Source organism: Bufo bufo, chromosome 1 (genome assembly GCF_905171765.1).
Source record: "Bufo bufo chromosome 1, aBufBuf1.1, whole genome shotgun sequence".
NCBI classification, from domain to species: Eukaryota; Metazoa; Chordata; class Amphibia; order Anura; family Bufonidae; genus Bufo; species Bufo bufo.
Genome location: NC_053389.1, coordinates 532,680,393 through 532,702,460, shown reverse-complemented (window position 1 = coordinate 532,702,460; position 22,068 = coordinate 532,680,393). Strand labels below are relative to the sequence as shown.

At 42.6% G+C, this 22,068-nt stretch overlaps 1 protein-coding gene across 2 annotated transcripts in view; it reads right to left on the bottom strand.

Annotated features, from left to right (window-relative positions):
- Positions 1-19,554: 19,554 nt before the first annotated feature.
- The window catches only part of TUBGCP6 (tubulin gamma complex associated protein 6), a 60,012-nt gene continuing 57,498 nt past the window's right edge, over positions 19,555-22,068 (bottom strand). For both annotated transcript variants that reach the window (XM_040412040.1, XM_040412047.1), the window contains exons 24-26: positions 20,686-20,899; positions 19,928-20,127; positions 19,555-19,699 (exon numbers count right to left, since the gene is read on the bottom strand). In XM_040412040.1, coding sequence (XP_040267974.1) covers positions 19,608-19,699; positions 19,928-20,127; positions 20,686-20,899 — 506 coding nt within the window. In that variant the 3' untranslated portion in view covers positions 19,555-19,607. The remainder of the gene's footprint in view (positions 19,700-19,927; positions 20,128-20,685; positions 20,900-22,068) is intronic.

Here is a 22,068-nt window from a genome sequence, read left to right as displayed (position 1 = left end):
AATACTAGAGAAAGGATTTCAAAGCCCACATTTGTAAAAATGAAAAATTACTAGCAGACCCCAATTTTTCACTTTCAAATGGGTTAAAGGAGAAAATGCACCCCAGTACATGTTTCCCATTTTCTCCCCTTTTTGCAAACACCCTATATGTGCTTGTAGCCTGCTGTATTGGCGCACAGCAGGTCTCTAGAGGCAAAGTGCAAAAACTGTTTTTGCAGGCCTGAATAAATAGACATAGATTTTAGCTGCCATGTCACAATAAATACATTTCCTGAGGTCCCCAGAAATGAAAACCCCCAAGAAGTGATCCCATTTCGGAAAGAGCACCCCCGTACGAACATTTTAAGTGGTGGAAAGGACACTTTTCAGCAAACAGGTGTCTAACAGAAGACAGAAACACTTAGAAAGCATTTCTAAGCACATATTTGTGAAAGAAAAAAAAATTACTAGCAGACCCCAATTTTTTTTCACAAGGGGTTAAAGGAGAAAATGCACCCCAGGTTGTTTTCCCCATTTTCTCCCCATTCAGGAAACACCCCACATGTGCTTGTAGCCTGCTATATGTGCGCACAGCAGGCAAATGGCACACTATGAATTTTGCTGACAGGCCTGAATTGGCAAACATGGATTTTAGCTGCCATGTCAAATTAAATACATTTCTTGAGGTCCCCAGAAAGGAAAAACCCCAAGAAGTGACCCCATTTCAGAAAGAGCACCCCCGTACGAACATTTTAAATGGTGGAAAGGGTACTTTTCAGCAAACAGGTGTCCCATAGAAGGCAGAAATACTAGAGAAAGGATTTCAAAGCACACATTTGTAAAAATGAAAAATTACTAGCAGACCCCAATTTTTCACTTTCAAATGGGTTAAAGGAGAAAATGCACCCCAGTACATGTTTCCCATTTTCTCCCCTTTTTGCAAACACCCTATATGTGATTGTAGCCTGCTGTATTGACGCACAGCAGGTCTCTAGAGGCAAAGTGCAAAAACTGTTTTTTTGCAGGCCTGATTAAATAGACATAGATTTTAGCTGCCATGTCACATTAAATAAATTTCCTGAGGTCCCCATAAATGAAAACCCCCAAGAAGTGACCCCATTTCGGAAAGAGCACCCCCGTACGAACATTTTAAGTGGTGGAAAGGGCACTTTTCAGCAAACAGGTGTCTAACAGAAGACAGAAACACTTAGAAAGCATTTCAAAGTACATATTTGTGAGAAGAAAAAAAAATGACTAGCAGACCCCAATTTTTTCACAAGGGGTTAAAGGAGAAAATGCACCCCAGGTTGTGTTCCCCATTTTCTCCTCATTCAGGAAACACTTCATATGTGCTTGTAGCCTGCTGTATGTGCGCACAGCAGGCAAATGGCAAAATATTAATTTTGCTGACAGGCCTGAATTGGCAAACATGGATTTTAGCTGCCATGTCGCATTAAATAAATGCCTGAGGTCCCCAGAAATGAAAAACCCCAAGAAGTGACCCCATTTCGGAAAGAGTACCCCTGTACAAACATTTTAAGTGGTAGAAAGGGTACTTTTCAGCAAACAGGTGTCTCACAAAAGACAGAAATACTAGAGAAAGGATTTCAAAGCCCAGATTTGTAAAAATGAAAAATTACTAGCAGACCCCAATTTTTCACTTTCAAATGGGTTAAAGGAGAAAATGCACCCCAGTACATGTTTCCTATTTTCTCCCCTTTTTGCAAACACCCTATATGTGCTTGTAGCCTGCTGTATTGGTGCACAGCAGGTCTCTAGAGGCAAAGTGCAAAAACTGTTTTTTGCAGGCCTGAATAGCTGCCATGTCACATTAAATAAATTTCTTGAGGTCCCCAGAAATGAAAACCCCCAAGAAGTGACCCCATTTCGGAAAGAGCACCCCCGTACGAACATTTTAAGTGGTGGAAAGGGCACTTTTCAGCAAACAGGTGTCTAACAGAAGACAGAAACACTTAGAAAGCATTTCAAAGTACATATTTGTGAGAAGAAAAAAATGACTAGCAGACCCCAATTTTTTTTAACAAGGGGTTAAAGGAGAAAATGCACCCCAGGTTGTGTTCCCCATTTTCTCCCCATTCAGTAAACACTTCATATGTGCTTGTAGCCTGCTGTATATGTGCACAGCAGGCAAATGGCAAAATATAAATTTTGCTGACAGGCCTGAATTGGCAGACATGGATTTTAGCTGCCATGTCGCATTAAATAAATGCCTGAGGTCCCCAGAAATGAAAAACTCCAAGAAGTGACCCCATTTCGGAAAGAGTACCCCTGTACAAACATTTTAAGTGGTAGAAAGGGTACTTTACAGCAAACAGGTGTCTCACAAAAGACAGAAATACTAGAGAAAGGATTTCAAAGCCCACATTTGTAAAAATGAAAAATTACTAGCAGACCCCAATTTTTCACTTTCAAATGGGTTAAAGGAGAAAATGCACCCCAGTACATGTTTCCCATTTTCTCCCCTTTTTGCAAACACCCTATATGTGCTTGTAGCCTGCTGTATTGGCGCACAGCAGGTCTCTAGAGGCAAAGTGCAAAAACTGTTTTTGCAGGCCTGAATAAATAGACATAGATTTTAGCTGCCATGTCACATTAAATACATTTCCTGAGGTCCCCAGAAATGAAAACCCCCAAGAAGTGATCCCATTTCGGAAAGAGCACCCCCGTACAAACATTTTAAGTGGTGGAAAGGACACTTTTCAGCAAACAGGTGTCTAACAGAAGACAGAAACTCTTAGAAAGCATTTCTAAGCACATATTTGTGAAAGAAAAAGACCCCAATTTTTTTTTCACAAGGGGTTAAAGGAGAAAATGCACCCCATGTTGTTTTCCCCATTTTCTCCACATTCAGGAAACACCCCACATGTGCTTGTAGCCTGCTATATGTGCGCACAGCAGGCAAATGGCACAATATGAATTTTGCTGACAGGCCTGAATTGGCAAACATGGATTTTAGCTGCCATGTCACATTAAATACATTTCTTGGGGTCCCCAGAAAGGAAAAACAGACATAGATTTTAGGTGCCATGTCGCATTAAAAAAATTCCTGAGGTCTCCAGAAATGAAAAACCCCAAGAAGTGACCCCATTTTGGAAAGTGGACCCCCGTACGAACATTTTAAGGGGTGGAAATGGCACTTTTGACCTAACAGGTGTTTCATAGAAATGAATATGTAGTGGTTGGTGAAAAGTGGATATGTAAGCTATGTGGACTAAATCAGAGGTATAGGGTTGTAAAATTACAGGGTACATTAAGAATGAAATTAATACTCCATGGATGTGTGGTAGATTCTAAAACACTCCTGCATGCACAGGCCAGGTTTTTCTGGGCAGGTTTCACAGTGGTAAATGGTTTCTTTCCCTATCCCCCTTTTGGAACACACCTTGCATCTTTTTTGGGTCCTTCCCTTCCTTGCTGTCTGGGGGACTTGACCTAGAAAATGTTGCCCTGGTACAACACGGGCACCATGACTTCCTGAAATACTGGGACCCTCCCCGGCCTGGCTTTGAAAAATTAGGCCCTTGATAACCACCGCTTGGAACTGGAGGAAAGTTCCTGTGTGGCCTGCAGATTGAAATAGCACATACACATTGTACATTGCCAACTGTACAATGTGTACGGCCAGCTTTTTGTACCACACTTTTGCTTTTCGTGTTGCACTGTAGGGCTTCAGAACTTGATCTGAAAGATCAACCCCTCCCATGTGCTTATTGTAGTCCAGGATGCAAACTGGTTTGGGGACAGTGGTAGTGGTACCTCGCACATGAGCAGGGGAGCTGGTATTTGTGTGAATGGTGGTCAGTAAAAGGACATCCCTCTTGTCCTTGTACTTAACCGTCAGCATGTTCTCATGGAGGAGAGCCCTGCTTTCACCCATTCTCAGTGGTTGCCCTACCAGGGATCTAGGGAGGCCTCTCTCATCTTTGCGCACTATGCAGCAAGCCACAGTACTTCTGGCAGTTAGGGACATGAATAGGGGTATGCTGGTATAATAGTTATCCACATAGAGGTGGTAACCCTTATCCAGCAGTGGGTGCAGAAAGTCCCACACAATCTTTCCACTAACTCCTAGGATGGGGGGGCATTCTGGGGGTTCTATGCGGGAATCTTTCCCTTCATAAACATGGAACTTGTGGGTGTACCCGGGGGTACTATCACTAAGTTTGTAAATTTTTAGGTCATACCTTGCCCGTTTGCTAGGCAGATACTTGCGGAATCTAACCCTCCCTTTGAAAAGTAACAGGGACTCATCTACACATACATTTTTATCAGGGGTGTACACCTCAGCAAACTTGGTGTTAAAGTAGTCAAGGACGGGCCTAACCTTGAACAGACGGTCAAATGTCGGGTAATTTTGGGGTGGGCACTGTATATTGTCGTTATAGTGTAGGAATTTACGAATTGACTCCGGGTCATGGTGTTACTGTAAATTGGAGTCTAGTAGAAAATGTCCGAACTCCAATATTGTCTGACGTTTGGCTTCTTTACTACGCCCATATGCAGCACGAGTCCCCAAAATGTCATAATCTCTGCTGCACTTTCTGGGGTCCAACCTAGGGGTCTAGCATATGACGAGGTAGGGTTCTGAGCTATAAATTGTTGGGCGTACAAATTGGTTTGGGCCACCATTAAATTCACAAAATCTTCAGGGAAGAAGATTTTGAAAAAAAATCTTGTTTTGTGAAGCCTGCACTGTCTATCTGTATTCCGGAGTTGCCCACATACGCATATCAGAGGCAAGATATGCGTATGCCTCTTCAGCTGAGTAAACTCCTTGGGACGGACGGGCCATTTTTATTTTATTGGGGTGTTTTGTGCGAAATGTGTAAAACTTTATTTAGTATGGGGTGTGTATGTAGTGTTTTCACACGTGAAGGGGCTTGTTATAAACTTGAAATATAGAGAAAAAGAGTAGAAAAAAAATTGCTGGATGCACGCACAAACCTACACTAACACTACCTAACTAAAATTGATTTATATATATATGTATATGGAGATTTTTTTTTATATATATATATATATATATATATATATATAAAGGAAAAAAACTACCGGCAGCACCACCTTGAAAGCAATTGCAGGCGGGTGAAAGGTCCATGTACGGCAACTGGATCCTACCCACTTGAAGATAATGGAGAAAATTGGACTGCACTCCAGACGGTTTCTCCAGTAAAACAGGTAGTGTTTATTCACTCATGTGGTAGCAGCAAAGAAGCTTCTTTGCTGCTACCACATGAGTGAATAAACACTACCTGTTTTACTGGGGAAACCGTCTGGAGTGCAGTCCAATTTTCTCCATTATATATATACACTGCTCAAAAAAATAAAAGGAACACTTAAACAACACAATGTAACTCCAAGTCAATCACACTTCTGTGAAATCAAACTGTCCACTTAGGAAGCAACACTGAGTGACAATCAATTTCACATGCTGTTGTGCAAATGGAATAGACAACAGGTGGAAATTATAGGCAATTAGCAAGACACCCACAATAAAGGAGTGGTTCTGCAGGTGGTAACCACAGACCACTTCTCAGTTCCTATGCTTCCTGGCTGATGTTTTGGTCACTTTTGAATGCTGGCGGTGCTTTCACTCTAGTGGTAGCATGAGACGAAGTCTACAACCCACACAAGTGGCTCAGGTAGTGCAGCTTATCCAGGATGGCACATCAATGCGAGCTGTGGCAAGAAGGTTTGCTGTGTCTGTCAACGTAGTGTCCAGATGTGTCTGTCAACGTAGTGTCCAGAGCATGGAGGCGCTACCAGGAGACAGGCCAGTACATCAGGAGACGTGGAGGAGACCGTAGGAGGGCAACAACCCAGCAGCAGGACCGCTACCTCCGCCTTTGTGCAAGGAGGAACAGGAGGAGCACTGCCAGAGCCCTCCAAAATGACCTCCAGCAGGCCACAAATGTGCATGTGTCTGTTCAAACGGTCAGAAACAGACTCCATGAAGGTGATATGAGGGCCCGACGTCCACAGGTGGGGGTTGTGCTTACAGCCCAACACCGTGCAGGACGTTTGGCATTTGCCAGAGAACACCAAGATTGGTAAATTCGCCCCTGGCGCTCTGTGCTCTTCACAGATGAAAGCAGGTTCACACTGAGCACGTGACAGATGTGACAGAGTCTGGAGACGCCGTGGAGAACGTTCTGCTGCCTGCAACATCCTCCAGCATGACCGGTTTGGCATTGGGTCAGTAGTGGTGTGGGGTGGCATTTCTTTGGAGGGCCGCACAGCCCTCCATGTGCTCGCCAGAGGTAGCCTGACTGCCATTAGGTACCGAGATGAGATCCTCAGACCCCTTGTGAGACCATATGCTGGTGCGGTTGGCCCTGGGTTCCTCCTAATGCAAGACAATGCTAGACCTCATGTGGCTGGAGTGTGTCAGCAGTTCCTGCAAGACGAAGGCATTGATGCTATGGACTGGCCCGCCCGTTCCCCAGACCTGAATCCAATTGAGCACATCTGGGACATCATGTCTCGCTCTATCCACCAACGTCACGTTGCACCACAGACTGTCCAGGAGTTGGCAGATGCTTTAGTCCAGGTCTGGGAGGAGATTCCTCAGGAGACCGTCCGCCACCTCATCAGGAGCATGCACAGGCGTTGTAGGGAGGTCATACAGGCACGTGGAGGCCACACACACTACTGAGCCTCATTTTGACTTGTTTTAAGGACATTACATCAAAGTTGGATCAGCCTGTAGTGTGTTTTTCCACTTTAATTTTGAGTGTGACTCCAAATCCAGACCTCCATGGGTTAAAAAATTTGATTTCCATTTTTTTATTTTTGTGTGATTTTGTTGTCAGCACATTCAACTATGTAAAGAACAAAGTATTTCAGAAGAATATTTAATTAATTCAGATCTAGGATGTGTTATTTTTCTGTTCCCTTAATTTTTTTGAGCAGTATATATATATATATATATATAGATATAGATATAGATATATATATAGATATAACTAACTATATATATGTATATATATACAGTGCAGACCAAAAGTTTGGACACACCTTCTCATTCAAAGAGTTTTCTTTATTTTCATGACTATGAAAATTGTAGATTCACACTGAAGGCATCAAAACTATGAATTAACACACGTGGAATTATATACATAACAAACAAGTGTGAAACAACTAAAAATATGTCATATTCTAGGTTCTTCAAAGTAGCCACCTTTTGCTTTGATTACTGCTTTGCACACTCTTGGCATTCTTTTGATGAGCTTCAAGAGGTAGTCCCCTGAAATGGTTTTCACTTCACAGGTGTGCCCTGTCAGGTTTAATAAGTGGGATTTCTTGCCTTATAAATGGGGTTGGGACCATCAGTGGCGTTGAGGAGAAGTCAGGTGGATACACCGCTGATAGTCCTACTGAATAGACTGTTAGAATTTGTATTATGGCAAGAAAAAAGCAGCTAAGTAAAGAAAAACGAGTGGCCATCATTACTTTAAGAAATGAAGGTCAGTCAGTCAGCCGAAAAATTGGGAAAACTTTGAAAGTAAGGGCTATTTGACCATGAAGGAGAGTGATGGGGTGCTGCGCCAGATGACCTGGCCTCCACAGTCACCGGACCTGAACCCAATCGAGATGGTTTGGGGTGAGCTGGACCGCAGAGTGAAGGCAAAAGGGCCAACAAGTGCTAAGCATCTATGGGAACTCCTTCAAGACTGTTGGAAGACCATTTCAAGGGACTACCTCTTGAAGCTCATCAAGAGAATGCCAAGAGTGTGCAAAGCAGTAATCAAAGCAAAAGGTGGCTAGTTTGAAGAAACTAGAATATGACATATTTTCAGTTGTTTCACACTTGTTTGTTATGTATATAATTCCACATGTGTTAATTCATAGTTTTGATGCCTTCATAGTCATGAAAATAAAGAAAACTCTTTGAATGAGAAGGTGTGTCCAAACTTTTGGTCTGTACTTTATATATATATATAGAAATAACTAACTACTTGAAAAGAAAAATGCAAAGTAAACTGAGCAGACCGATCAGAAAAATTGATGTTTCTGATCTGCGCTCCGCAGGTGCAGGACTCACACACGCACACAGATATTATGTGCGTGCAAAAATCGACACTAACACTACCTAACTAAAATTGATTTCTATCTAACACTAAAAGTACTATTTACACCAAAAAAAGAAAACAAACTGAGCACAAAAGCGACCAGTAAAAAAAAAGTTACTTATTGGTCTCCAGGGCTGCAGAACGCACGCAAGCTGACACTGCAGTATAAAAATTTACTGCAGATACAAAAAAAGAACACTAGCTAAAAATGTACATATATATATATATATATATATATATATATATATATATGATTCTAAGTATTACTTCTTAAAAAAAAAAAAGGGACAGATGAAAAAAATATATATCTGCGCCCAAAAAAAGAGCCCAGGTGCTGAGCAGTGAAGAACGGACTGATCAGTACTTGGTGTTTACAGCTCGCACACAGAAAAAGTGGTGCAGAGCAAGGGAAAAATGATAAACGTGACAAAAAAATTCAACATTTATTCGCCGCAGGCAAAATCAGATGGGGGGGGGGGGGGGGGAGGAGGGAGAGGGGGGATAAGGACAAGGATTAGGGCTTGGGAAGGGGGTGGATTAGGGATCTGGAATTTATGCTGCAGAAAAAAGAAAATCACTGCAGCAGATGTTCCAGATGTTCTTCTTCATCTTCTTCTATACAGGAGCTGTAAAGGCAGTGAAAGCTGTGGTAGAACCACAAATCCCAGCAGATCGAGCACAGAGAAGCACAGAACCTCTCAGCATGCAGTCACCAGTTAGATTGGCTGCATACAGGGAGGTTCTGCTCTTTCCTGTGCAGCTATAGTGTTGCCATTGGCTGGAGCGTTGTTCCAGCCAATCGCAGCACTGACAGGGGACTCCAAACACTGGTGTCCCCTGCCTCACCTCAGAGGTGACCGGTGCTGACCAGTTCAGCACCGGCCACCTCCCCCTGACCCACCCCGACCCGCCCCGCAGCTTACATGTGCTTCCGGCACTGCGATGTGACGTCTTCACCGATCAGCCAATCGCAGCGCACAGAGCTGCAGGGGGGTCGAAATAGCCGATGCTGCCCTTACCTGGCATGGCTGCCTGTTGGTAAGAGCAGCCATCGTGCTCCGTTCCCCCCCGCGATTTTCACCCAGAACCCGGCGGACCTCGGTCCGTACATGTATGGCGCTGGTCCGTAAGTCACGTCCGGTTGCGCCGTACATGTACAGCCCGGGTCCTCTACGGGTTAAATAAGTAAAAATTAAATAAATCTGGAAAAAATAAAAAATAATGGTCAGTTGTAATCAATAATATAGAATGCAACCGAGCTAATGTTGTAATCATATAAATAATGTAAGCGCAGGGAATTCTTTACTGTATCTGACTTGTGCACCACGTTGAGGTAGAGTGCTGGCCTGTGTTTGGACTTACCCATGTTCAGGATCAATGGAGATTAGTCAGACTGTATTGCTTATTAGCATCATTATAAATATGTACTCGAGGCACTTTGTGTACATTTTGATCAAAATGCATAGGCTCACTCACCATATCAAGATGGCCTCTTTTGATTAGGTCCCTACTCTAATTTGGTGAAAAACTACATGGCGACCAACATAACGCAGCACCTGCAGCTGGCAAAAGATTTGCATGAATTTCCATGTGGATTTCTTTTCATTTTGCACGCAAACTGAATTTCTAACAGCAATTTTTGGTGCTGATTTCATTTGGTTTTGCTGCAGATCTCACCCTTCATTAGAAAAGGGTGAAATCAGCAGCTAAAACAGCAAACGTAATTGACACACTGTTTTTATTTAGAAACATAGAATATGTCGGCAGATAAGAACCATTTGGCCCATCTAGTCTGCCCAATATACTGAATACTATGAATAGCCGCTGGCCCTATCTTATATGAAGGATGGCCTTATGCCTATCCCATGCATGCTTAAACTTCTTCACTGTATTTGCAGCTACCACTTCTGCAGGAAGGCTATTCCATGCATCCACTACTCTCTCAGTAAAGTAATACTTCCTGATATTACTTTTAAACCTTTGCCCCTCTAACTTAAAACTATGTCCTCTTGTAGCAGTTTTTCTTCTTTTAAATATTCTCTCCTCTTTTACCTTGTTGATTCCCTTTATGTATTTAAAAGTTTCTATCATATCCCCTCTGTCTCGTCTTTCTTCCAAGCTATAAATGTTAAGGTCCTTTAATCTTTCCTGGTAAGTTTTATCCTGCAATCCATGTACCAGTTTAGTAGCTCTTCTCTGAACTCTCTCCAAAGTATCAATATCCTTCTGGAGATATGGTCTCCAGTACTGAGCACAATACTCCAAATGAGGTCTCACTAGTGCTTTGTAGAGCGGCATGAGCACCTCCCTCTTTCTACTGGTAATTCCTCTTGCTATACACCCAAGCATTCTGCTAGCATTTCCTGCTGCTCTATGACATTGTCTGCCTACCTTTAAGTCTTCTGAAATAATGACCCCTAAATCCCTTTCCTCAGATACTGAGGTTAGGACTGTATCACTGATTTTATATTCTGCTCTTAGGTTTTTACGCCCCAGGTGCATTATCTTGCACTTATCAACATTACATTTTTGTTGCCAGATTTTTGACCATTCCTCTAGTTTTCCTACATCCTTTTCCATTTGGTGTATCCCTCCAGGAACATCAACCCTGTTACAAATCTAAATTCTCACAGCAGGTCTATTTCCGCATGGAAATATTTGCAAAGTGTATCTGCTGTAAGAAGGTACAAGGAATCATCGTGGATGATAGGTACGTGTCACCGAGGTTCCTGGGCTCGGTGGAGTAAGAGCCGGTTTTTATGTGTCAGCAGCAGTTGCTGTTTGACACTTTAATACTTAGTATGGCTGTATAGCTGATCCGGGATGGCTCTTACTGGGAGTAGTCAAAGTGCTGAGTGGGTAACTACTCCCCATGTTCCAGGCCGGGTTTTGCCAGGCCTAAAAACAGCCAGCACTGCCAGGTGAGGAGGATTACCTCAGTCTGACAGTGAAGCTTAGGAGGTATGTGTGCTGGGATCTGAGGCTTGTGCCGTGCTGGAGGGCTGAGACCCTTCTGTAAGGGAAACGGGCCCTCTAAAAGCCTGCTATGGACTGCTGGAGGCAGAACTGCCAACAAGGTGATTTTTGCTATGTGAACTTTCCATTGTGTGTGAACTAACACCAAGACTGTAAAGTGACATTTTGTTTTTGCTTTATGTGTGAATAAACACAGAAGTTTGATTTAAAAACTGGGAATTTGCCTCTGTACTGCTTCCACACACCGTGTCTACCAGAGCGAATCCCTACACTGCTCAATGTACTATATTTTTTAATCTCATACACTGAGCTGGTACTGGCACACATAAGGGGCATTTTTTGTATTGGCACACATTATTACGGGACATTTTTGTACTTGAACTTTTTTTTTTTTTTGTACTGGCACACTGAAGGGGCATTTTTGCATTGGCACTTATTATGACGGGGCATTTTTTCTACTGGCACATATTACAGGGAGTGCAGAATTATTAGGCAAGTTGTATTTTTGAGGATTAATTTTATTATTGAACAACAACCATGTTCTCAATGAACCCAAAAAACTCATTAATATCAAAGCTGAATATTTTTGGAAGTAGTTTTTAGTTTGTTTTTTGTTTTAGCTATTTTAGGGGGATATCTGTGTGTGCAGGTGACTATTACTGTGCATAATTATTAGGCAACTTAACAAAAAACAAATATATACCCATTTCAATTATTTATTTTTACCAGTGAAACCAATATAACATCTCAACATTCACAAATATACATTTCTGACATTCAAAAACAAAACAAAAACAAATCAGTGACCAATATAGCCACCTTTCTTTGCAAGGACACTCAAAAGCCTGCCATCCATGGATTCTGTCAGTGTTTTGATCTGTTCACCATCAACATTGCGTGCAGCAGCAACCACAGCCTCCCAGACACTGTTCAGAGAGGTGTACTGTTTTCCCTCCTTGTAAATCTCACATTTGATCATGGACCACAGGTTCTCAATGGGGTTCAGATCAGGTGAACAAGGAGGCCATGTCATTAGATTTTCTTCTTTTATACCCTTTCTTGCCAGCCACGATGTGGAGTACTTGGACGCGTGTGATGGAGCATTGTCCTGCATGAAAATCATGTTTTTCTTGAAGGATGCAGACTTCTTCCTGTACCACTGCTTGAAGAAGGTGTCTTCCAGAAACTGGCAGTAGGACTGGGAGTTGAGCTTGACTCCATCCTCAACCCGAAAAGGCCCCACAAGCTCATCTTTGATGATACCAGCCCAAACCAGTACTCCACCTCCACCTTGCTGGCGTCTGAGTCGGACTGGAGCTCTCTGCCCTTTACCAATCCAGCCACGGGCCCATCCATGTGGCCCATCAAGACTCACTCTCATTTCATCAGTCCATAAAACCTTAGAAAAATCAGTCTTAAGATATTTCTTGGCCCAGTCTTGATGTTTCAGCTTGTGTGTCTTGTTCAGTGGTGGTCGTCTTTCAGCCTTTCTTACCTTGGCCATGTCTCTGAGTATTGCACACCTTGTGCTTTTGGGCACTCCAGTGATGTTGCAGCTCTGAAATATGGCCAAACTGGTGGCAAGTGGCATCTTGGCAGCTGCACGCTTGACTTTTCTCAGTTCATGGGCAGTTATTTTGCGCCTTGGTTTTTCCACACGCTTCTTGCGACCCTGTTGACTATTTTGAATGAAACGCTTGATTGTTCGATGATCACGCTTCAGAAGCTTTGCAATTTTAAGAGTGCTGCATCCCTCTGCAAGATATCTCACTATTTTTGACTTTTCTGAGCCTGTCAAGTCCTTCTTTTGACCCATTTTGCCAAAGGAAAGGAAGTTGCCTAATAATTATGCACACCTGATATAGGGTGTTCATGTCATTAGACCACACCCCTTCTCATTACAGAGATGCACATCACCTAATATGCTTAATTGGTAGTAGGCTTTCGAGCCTATACAGCTTGGAGTAAGACAACATGCATAAAGAGGATGATGTGGTCAAAATACTAATTTGCCTAATAATTCTGCACGCAGTGTATAAGTAGAGTTGAGCAAATCGAAATTCAAGAAGCTGAATTCAATCAGAATTTCGGGAAAAATTCGATTCGCACCGAAGCTCAATTTCCTCACGCTTCGTGGTAACGAATCACATTGTTTCCTAAAATGGCTGCTGCACATGTTAGGACATAGAGCAAAGAACTCTGGGAATGAGGGATCAACTACAATGCCATGCATGCAGCCAATCAGCAGCCAGCCAGGTCCTGTGATGTCACAACCCTATAAATAGCCTCAGCCATTTTGGATTCAGCCATTTTCCAGTGTACTTAGTGCAGGGAGAGATGTCAGCAGGTGTTAGGGACAGTGCTAGGAAATAATTTTTTGTGCTGAAAAATCGATTTAGAAGTTCATGGAAAGATTATTCAAGGTGTAGGGAAAGGATAGGGAGGCATAATCCACACATAAAAGGAGAACAGGGTACAATAGGAGAGTGTACATAGGACCGATTCTATTACACCTTGCTGCACTAATTGGGTTTTCAAATGTCAGTTATGCTGCTGCTTTTAGGTTGTTTGCACTATATGATACATCAGTAATTCCAGAAACCTTGCTTGTTATTGGGGTCCAAGTTCTGTGTGAAACAGCAATTGATGGGGTGTATTAATAGGAAATATACGTACATCCTATTAGCCACTCTGCGTTGATTTTATGTTATTTTTCATTTTTTGGGGGTGTATTAATAGGAAAAAAAGAGGAAAAAATATGTCATAATTGCCGTTGAGCGGTGAAGTTACATTGTACTACAGCCATTTACGGGGTGTATTAATAGGAAAGATATGTACGTCCTATTATCCGTTCTGCGTGAATTTTGATTGTTATATTTTTTTGAGGGGGTTTATTAATAGTAAAAAGAATATGTCTTAATTGCCGTTCTTTGGTGAAGTTACATTGTACTACAGCCATTTACGGGGTGTATTAATAGTTAAGATACGTATGTCCTATTAGCCGTTCTGCGTTGATTTTACATTGTTTTACTTTTTTTTGGAGGGTGTATTAATAGGAAAAAAAAAGGAAACATATATGTCATAATTTCCGTTCAGTGGTAAAGTTACATTGTACTACAGCCATTTACGGGGTGCATTAAAAGGAAAAATATGTTCGTCCTATTAGCCGTTCTGCGGTGAATTGTGATTGTTATATTTTTTTTTTGAGGGGCTATTAGGGGAAAAAAAGATATGTCTTAATTGCCATTCTGCGGTGAAGTTACATTGTACTACAGCCATTTACGAGATGTATTAAAAATATACACACGTCCTATGAGCCGTTCTGCGGTGAAGTTACATTGTACTACAGCCATTAACGTGGTGTATTTATAGGAAATATATGTACGTCCTATTAGCCGTTCTGTAGTGAATTGTGATTGTGATATTTTTTTTGGGGGGGGGGTGTATTCATAGGAAAAAGAATGCGTCTTAATTGCTGTTCTGCGATGAAGTTACATTCTAGCTTCCATTTTTGGGGTGTATTATTTGTTTCTGTCACAGGCAGAAGGGGGGGGGGGGGGTGGCAGCAGGAGTCGCAGTGAGAGGCCTAAGCTCCCAGTGTCATCTAGTGGTCGTGTCTTGACCAGCAACCCAGCGGTGCATGAATGGTTCACTCGGTCTTCGACTTTGTCGCAAGTGACATCAGACACCCCCAGCCAAGAGTCGGTGGGTTCCTCTGACACGATGCTTACTTGGCATGGCCCGGGAGCAGGCACTGTGCCCCCACCTGTCCTGAACCTGCCTCTGTCCTTTTCTGTTCCCTCAGCGCCAGAAGTATTATATGCCATAAGCTCGGCTCCACTTTTCAGCAAGGACGAGCTACTAGATATCTGGAGGAGACATCCGCCGCTTCCTCCGGTAGGCGGGCAAGTAGTGATGATGAGAGTCGCGTGGGAACAAGTGTTGCGAGCGGTCAGTCTTCTGGCCCTGAGACCGCTGAGGGGGACATCAGTGACGTGCAGACAGTAGCAGATGATGATGATGATGATGTAGCTGATCGCACTTGGTAGCCGTGTGACGAAGGCGCTTCATCATCATCATCATCATCAGGAGAAGAGGGTGGCAGCTTGCACGTGAAGCAGGGTGGCAGCAGTGTGGAGCCAAATGTGCCCGGGGTAGACCACCATCTTCGCAGGAGCCTTCCTGGAAAGTAGCGGTGCAGGGGTTCACGGAGGCAGCGGTAGCAGGCAGTCAGCATGTAGTGTTTTTGTTAAGCCGCCGGAGGTGAACATGACCATTTGCCGAATTTGTGGGCAGAAGGTGAAGCGTGGCCAGGGTGCCAATGTTGGCACCACAGCCCTGCATCAACACATGCAGCAGTGGCCTGGGAGAACCGAGGCTCGAATGTGGTGGTCCAGCCTGCCGCAGCAACCGCTGCATCACCCAGTGGTACGCACCCAATTTCATGCAGTCAAGGCTCCACCACCACAACCGAAGGTAGCTGTCTGTCCTTCCCATCAACTGCTGGTCCTGATGCTCCTGCTCCTCGTCCTCCTAATCCGTGTCAGTCATTCCGTAAGCAATCGATCACCGAAGCGATTGCTAAGAGACCACAGTATGCATGCACTCATCCAACGGTGCAGAAGCTGAACGTGCTCCTGGCCAAGTTGCTGGTGCTGCAGTCCCTTCCTTTTCAAGTGGTAGACTCTGCACCTTTCAGAGAACTGATGGCTTATGCCGAGCCAAGGTGGAGAGTACCAATCTGTCATTTCTTTGCAAAAAAGGCAGTACCAGCCCTGCACACATAGTCTGATCTGCAACTACAGGAAACGTTTGGTTGCAGTTATTGCTGCCAAAGGAGGTTCAACCAGTTATTAAATCCAAGGGTTCACATAATTTTCCACCTGCACTGTGAATGTTTACATGGTGTGTTCAATAAAAACATGGTAACATTTAATTCTTTGTGTGTTATTAGTTTAAGCAGACTTCGATGGTCTATTGTTGTGACTTAAATGAAGATCAGATCACATTTTATGACCAATTTGTGAAGAAATCCATATCATTCCAAAGGGTTCACATACTTTTTCTTGCAACTGTATGTTTTGATGTTCAACCCTGTTGGGCATATTGCCTAGAAATTGCCCTGCTACTGTGTGGAGGCATTAAGGGGGAGCACCACTATGATGATGGACTAAGGAGGCATAACTACTGTGTGAGGGTAGTAAGAAGGCATAACTACTGAGTGGGTGGGGTTTTTTGAAAAGTGTGCACGGTCTTAACTAGTAGTGGGAGGAAGTGCTGCAGGGAAGTTGTTTGGGCGGAGTGGTGTTGGGGGGTTTCAAAAATTTGCTGTGGGGCCAGCCTCTTCTAGTTACGCCCCCGAGAGAACATCTGAATTATGTGCAGAAGGAGGTGGGCCAGGATCTCTAAATGTAATCATCGTCATGCTTGGCCTTCCTGGCCCGCGTCCTTCTGCAATTTTACACAATACGGATCATTACTGAGAGCTTCTTCCGCGGGGAAGTGACCACCAATGTTGTGTTGGAAGACACTTGTTAGCGACATCAGAAGAGAATTCTACTATAAGAGGACACTAAAAGGAGCATTCTACTTACAGGGCATTATATAGTGTGGAGTACTAAAATGGACATTCTACTGTGTGAGGGCACTAAAGGGGGCATAACTACTATGTGGGGGCACTAAGGGGGCATTATAATGTATGGGTGTAAACTTAGGCACTGGGCAGAGTTAGAGGCGTGACTTAGTGTAAAATAAATTTGCCGCACCAAGCTATGTGTGCCGCCAATTTTGTCCCTCCTTGGACGTTTTAAAAGTTGGGAGGCATGTAACAAAATCTTTGCAAAAACTTTTTAAAAGCTAAAAGTACTAAAAGTACAAATATTTTCTACAAAATGTATAGGGTAGGTTCAAAGAGGGTAAATGGGTCGTTTTCAAGCTGGTTTCACATCTGTGATTAGAACCTGTATTACTTACATGTCACAGCTGTATGTGAGTAATCCAGGCTCAGTCACCGCTGTGTATGGAGCTTTGGAGCGGCTGTTGGGATACTTGTGTGCATCCCATTACTATAACTGTGTGATATGTGTTATAGTGTAGTATAACAACACAGTTGCAACCCGATCGCGACCTCCGCCCGGGGCAAATGTCTGTGAACAGCCATAAGAAAAAAAAAGTGAATAAAAGAAAAATGAATAAATAAAAGTTCAAATCACCCCCCTTTCCCCAAAAATTTAAATAAAAATAAATAATTTAAAAAGCATAGGCATTGCCATGTCCAAAAATCCATATTATTAGAATATAACAATATGGATGGCATATGGCAAATAGAAAAAAAATCGAAATGGTCAATTTTATATTTTTGTCACTTTACCTACCCCAAAAATTTAATCAAACGTTATCACTGAATTATACAAATCGCACGCAGTCCTCAAACAGCTCTGTACACATAACTCCCAAAAAGTTATAGGGGTCCAAATAGGGCGATGAAAAGAAAAAAAAATCATTTTTTGAAAGTTTTTTTTTTTCTGTATTAAAACATAAGAAAATTACACAAATATGGTATCGGTGTAATCGTTACTGATCCGAAGAATAAAAGTAACAGGTCATTTTTACCGCATAGACAACACCATAAAAACAAAAACGTGGCAGAATTGCATTTTGTTTTCTAATTCCCCATTTGTAAAAAAAAATCCTGCTCCCACTACATCATATGCAATATTAAATGGGGCCATTAGAAAGTACAACTTGTCCTGCAAAAAAACAAGCCCTCATATGGCTATGTGAATGGAAAAAATAGCTATGGCTCTGAGAAGGCGGGGAGTAAAAAAACTAAAATGCACAAATGGAAAATCTGAGTTTTTTTTATTGTACCTATATTATTCACTATCCGTATTCTAGCAATATCATTCGTTATGTCCTAATTCAGTTGCCTCTATACATTTTGAACATTTTCATTTTGGGAACCTGGTCAAGTGATCTCAAGGCTGACTGCTTGCTCAATGTATAAACAGGAACTCTGTCTCCCCCCTGTGGCTGACTTCATGTGAACTGCAGGATGACATCATCACTAATCAAATTCCTCCTGGCAGACCCCTCCTTGTTCCTCTGTATATGTCTTTATTCTGTTGAAGATAAAATATCTCCCTTATCTAAAAGACCAGAAGTGCAGATATATAGTAGGTGGCCCCAGTAAGGCAGGGAGTGAACATAAACATAAACAGAAAAAAACTTACGGGGCTGACAGGGTTAAAGTTGTTGAATTTATTTGTATTAAGAACACACCTAATTAAACTGTGTCTTTGTATTTGAGCTTGTTTAGTGAAAAATGGAAAAAATAAAATTTGAGAGGCAGAGCAGCAAACATACATCTATCACCCATTCTGTGGATAGGAGATAAATGTCCTAAAATACTTGTAATAAAAATGTAAAAGGGTACACTATAAAACTGAAGTCTAATAATTCAATGAATGTTGACAATGGTCTGGTGAACAAAAAACTGTAACAGCGACTGCTGTGCGGTCCTGGGCGCCGTGCTTCCCAGTTACCGCTGCAGTCCGGGACACTCTGTGTGAGTTATGTTGCTTCTGAGGATTCCGCTCCACAGCTTCCATTCAGCCCTGGACACAGCATGAGTTCGGCTGGTTTCATGCGTCACTGCTCTAATGGCGGTACGCATCACTCCCTGGGCTGGGCTGGGTTGGATCAGGTGACCTTACTGACCAACCGTGGCTCTCCTACACATACTTAATGGGCTCAGCCCTTTTCCCAGATGTCTGAGGGTCAAGGTCATAGTCTGTTGCTAAAGAGCTTGATAACCACTTGTGTTCCTGACCTATACTTGGTCCCTGGACTCCGCTTATCGTTTGATCCCTGCCTGCTTGCTTTGTCTCTCCCGTTGCCGACCCGGATTGCCTGACCTGTACCTGTGCCACCTGCCCTGACCTTCTGCCTGTCTACCACGCCTGTACTGCTGGTACCTATCTCAGGTATCTTCTGGTCCGCCTAGACCAGCTGCTACTGACTCTGGGACTGCACTGGAGTGGCACCTGGCAACTACCCTAACGGCAAAAGTCTATCCCCACCATCAGAGGCTCTAGCGAAGACCAGGTAGTTGCTTAGTCACGCCCCTCCAGGGTACAGCCAGTCAGTAGCACAGTGGGTTCACACCCGCTGATCAGTGACAAAAACACACTTTACTCTATAATTTGGTATAATAATTTACAGCGAGGGGGGCTGTTTTGAAACCTACATCACTGCATAGGGGAAACATGATGTCTATGGGAGTTCTTCAGGATCACAGTGAGGTTGCTCCTGCTATTACCCAAATAGCCTCTTATAATAATGAATATTCATACCTCTCTAAAAGAGGGCTAACTGCATGCCAACATAAACATGAGAATAAACTAATAAGGTGGACACACTTCTACATTATGAAAGTATTGTACTGTTTTGAACTGATGTGAATAGAGATTCAGCCAAGACTCTTATCTTTAAGAAAATCATAATCTTTATTTTACATTCATATATTGCATATATTACAGGGAAGCATCTGTCAACTGTTCAGTTTTCTTTATAGTAACTATTGAAGTTAATTCTCAATAAGAAATCTTCCAGATGTGGTTGGTATCCTCGATTTACTAGCTTGGTCACCACTAAAACACAAAAGGCAAATAATGTTTTAAGTTACCACAGAAAGTAATGGTTTACAAGCATTCAGTCGGTATCCAGTATTAACTATGAGATTCATCATTGGTTTTAGCAAAACAAAAAAACTGTACCAAAACCTAAAGAGTTAAACCCGTAGTGAACATAGGGGTATAATATATTAATGGCTTGTCCAAGCTAAAAGATACAAGGAAAGAGCTAGTAATAGACATTACCTTCAAACAGAAAATCTGAGTAATACTTGAAGGTGTCATAAGACTGCTGCATCAGTCCATAGTTGGGATGACAAGTCATCTGCTTTTCCTTGTCCCACGTCCATGACTGAGAGATTAACTGTGTCCGGAATTTAAGAATCAGATTGAAGATGCTGTGGATGACGTGCATTAGTGGAGCAGCTTTCTCAGTCAGCAGACCCCTGTAGAACAAATATGTTACCGGAAAAAGCCATCATTTGTAAACTGCTGAAAACACTTCGGCCATGTTCACATGGGGTTTACTTCAATATGGATTCTGCACCAAACCAGATTCAATAAAGTACAGTACTATACAAATCAATGGGTTTCAGAAAACCTCAATAAAAGGTGTAGTGGAACAGTGATACATTATAGATAGGTGGGGGTCTGAAAGATGGGACCCTCACAGATCCCTAGAATGGGGGACCTGGTGCCACCCAACCACAGCTAGGACTATTAATGGAGCGGCTGTGAAGCCTACACCCTGCCACTCCATTGAGAACAGAATTCTGCTATTTTCAGCAGTGCCATTGACTTTAAATGGCGTAGCAGGGTGCATGCTTGACCACCACTACATTTAAAGTCCTCCTACCTGGAGTCGGGTGACTGGGGAGAATGGGGTTATGCAGCCTAGTTATCAGTGGGACTCCCATCCAGTGTACAGATGAAGAATACCCCCAAGTGCATGCTGTAGGTGAATTTTGTATTCAAATATAGGTTTATAATAATTTGGTTACTACCTAAAGAGTGCCTTATTGAGGTATTCCGTGTGCGTCTTGCGAATCTCCTCCAGGTTGCTGACTGTACGGAGTTTATTTCTGAATTCACTCCAAGTCACATGCAGAATCTGGTTGGCAATGTAACTCTGAATAACCTTCACAAAGTGCTGCATTTCATGCCGGTAAAGCTGGAGCTGCCGATACTGGACTGAACTAGAAGCTTGATTCACTAGAGCTGTGGGGAAACAAAAAAGTATAGCTGTATTCATTTTATTTTACTATTCTTGTAAAGAATCTTTTAATTTGACCCTATAAAGATAGGGTTGTTTGCCAAAACAACACAGAAGTGAACAGAGCCTCAGAGTAAGGTTTACATTTTATGACCTTTATGCCTACAATTCTTACTTATATATATGATGTTTTACAATAAAAGTGTCAAAGAATTAAACTGATTTTAAGCTTCAATCTACATAGAAATTGCACAACTTTGCAAATACTTTTCTGAACTGTTTCACTGAGTTATATCTTATAGTGTTTTACAAAGGGTGATGATCGCCTGAGCATTCCTGATCATTGCCAAGAGTAGCATGCCCATAAAACGCATGTCTGTATCTAACATGTGACAATGACAAACATCTGAAATGTGCTTTTTCTGACAAGTATTCAAAGCACAGGCATAGTTCTGTGGCTGGGGTGACTCCCTGGCAGGTCAGTGGCTGCCATATAGTCGCTCAACCCCAACGCACACTAGGGTCAATTTTGGAGGAAGCTAATTTGCCTACTTGTATATTTTTGGAGTGGACATAAAACTCATCATTTGTTAGAAGCACATCCCCTCATGTAAAAAGTGATGTTCTGCAGAAAATAACGTTAACTGTATGAAATGAACAATTGCACAAACAGGCCATTCTTTGGTGAAGGAGTGTGACAATTAAAGGAGTTTTCCGACTTTTTTATACTGAGGATTTATACTCAGGATAGGTCATTGGTATCTAATCAGCAAGGGTCCAAAACATGGATCCCCACCGATCAGCTGTTTGAGGAGACCGCAGTGCTCCAGTGAGCGCCGCTGCCTCCTCACAGCTTACCAAACACAGATCTGTACATTGTATAGCGGCTGCTCTTAGTATGGCAGCTCAACCCTGTGCCTAGGCCACCTGACCGATGAGTATGATGTCACTGGGGCACCATGGCCTTCTCAAACAGATGATCGTCAGGGGTTCAGATCTCCACAGATCAGATACTGATGACTTATCCAGAGCATAGTTTATCAGTATAAAAAAGTCTGAAAACCCCTTTATTGTAAACGACTTGCTACACTGTCGATCGGCACTCATTGCAGGTCAGCGGGGTAACCATGCCTGTAGTATATACTGCAGTCTGTTCTAGTATTTGTATAACATA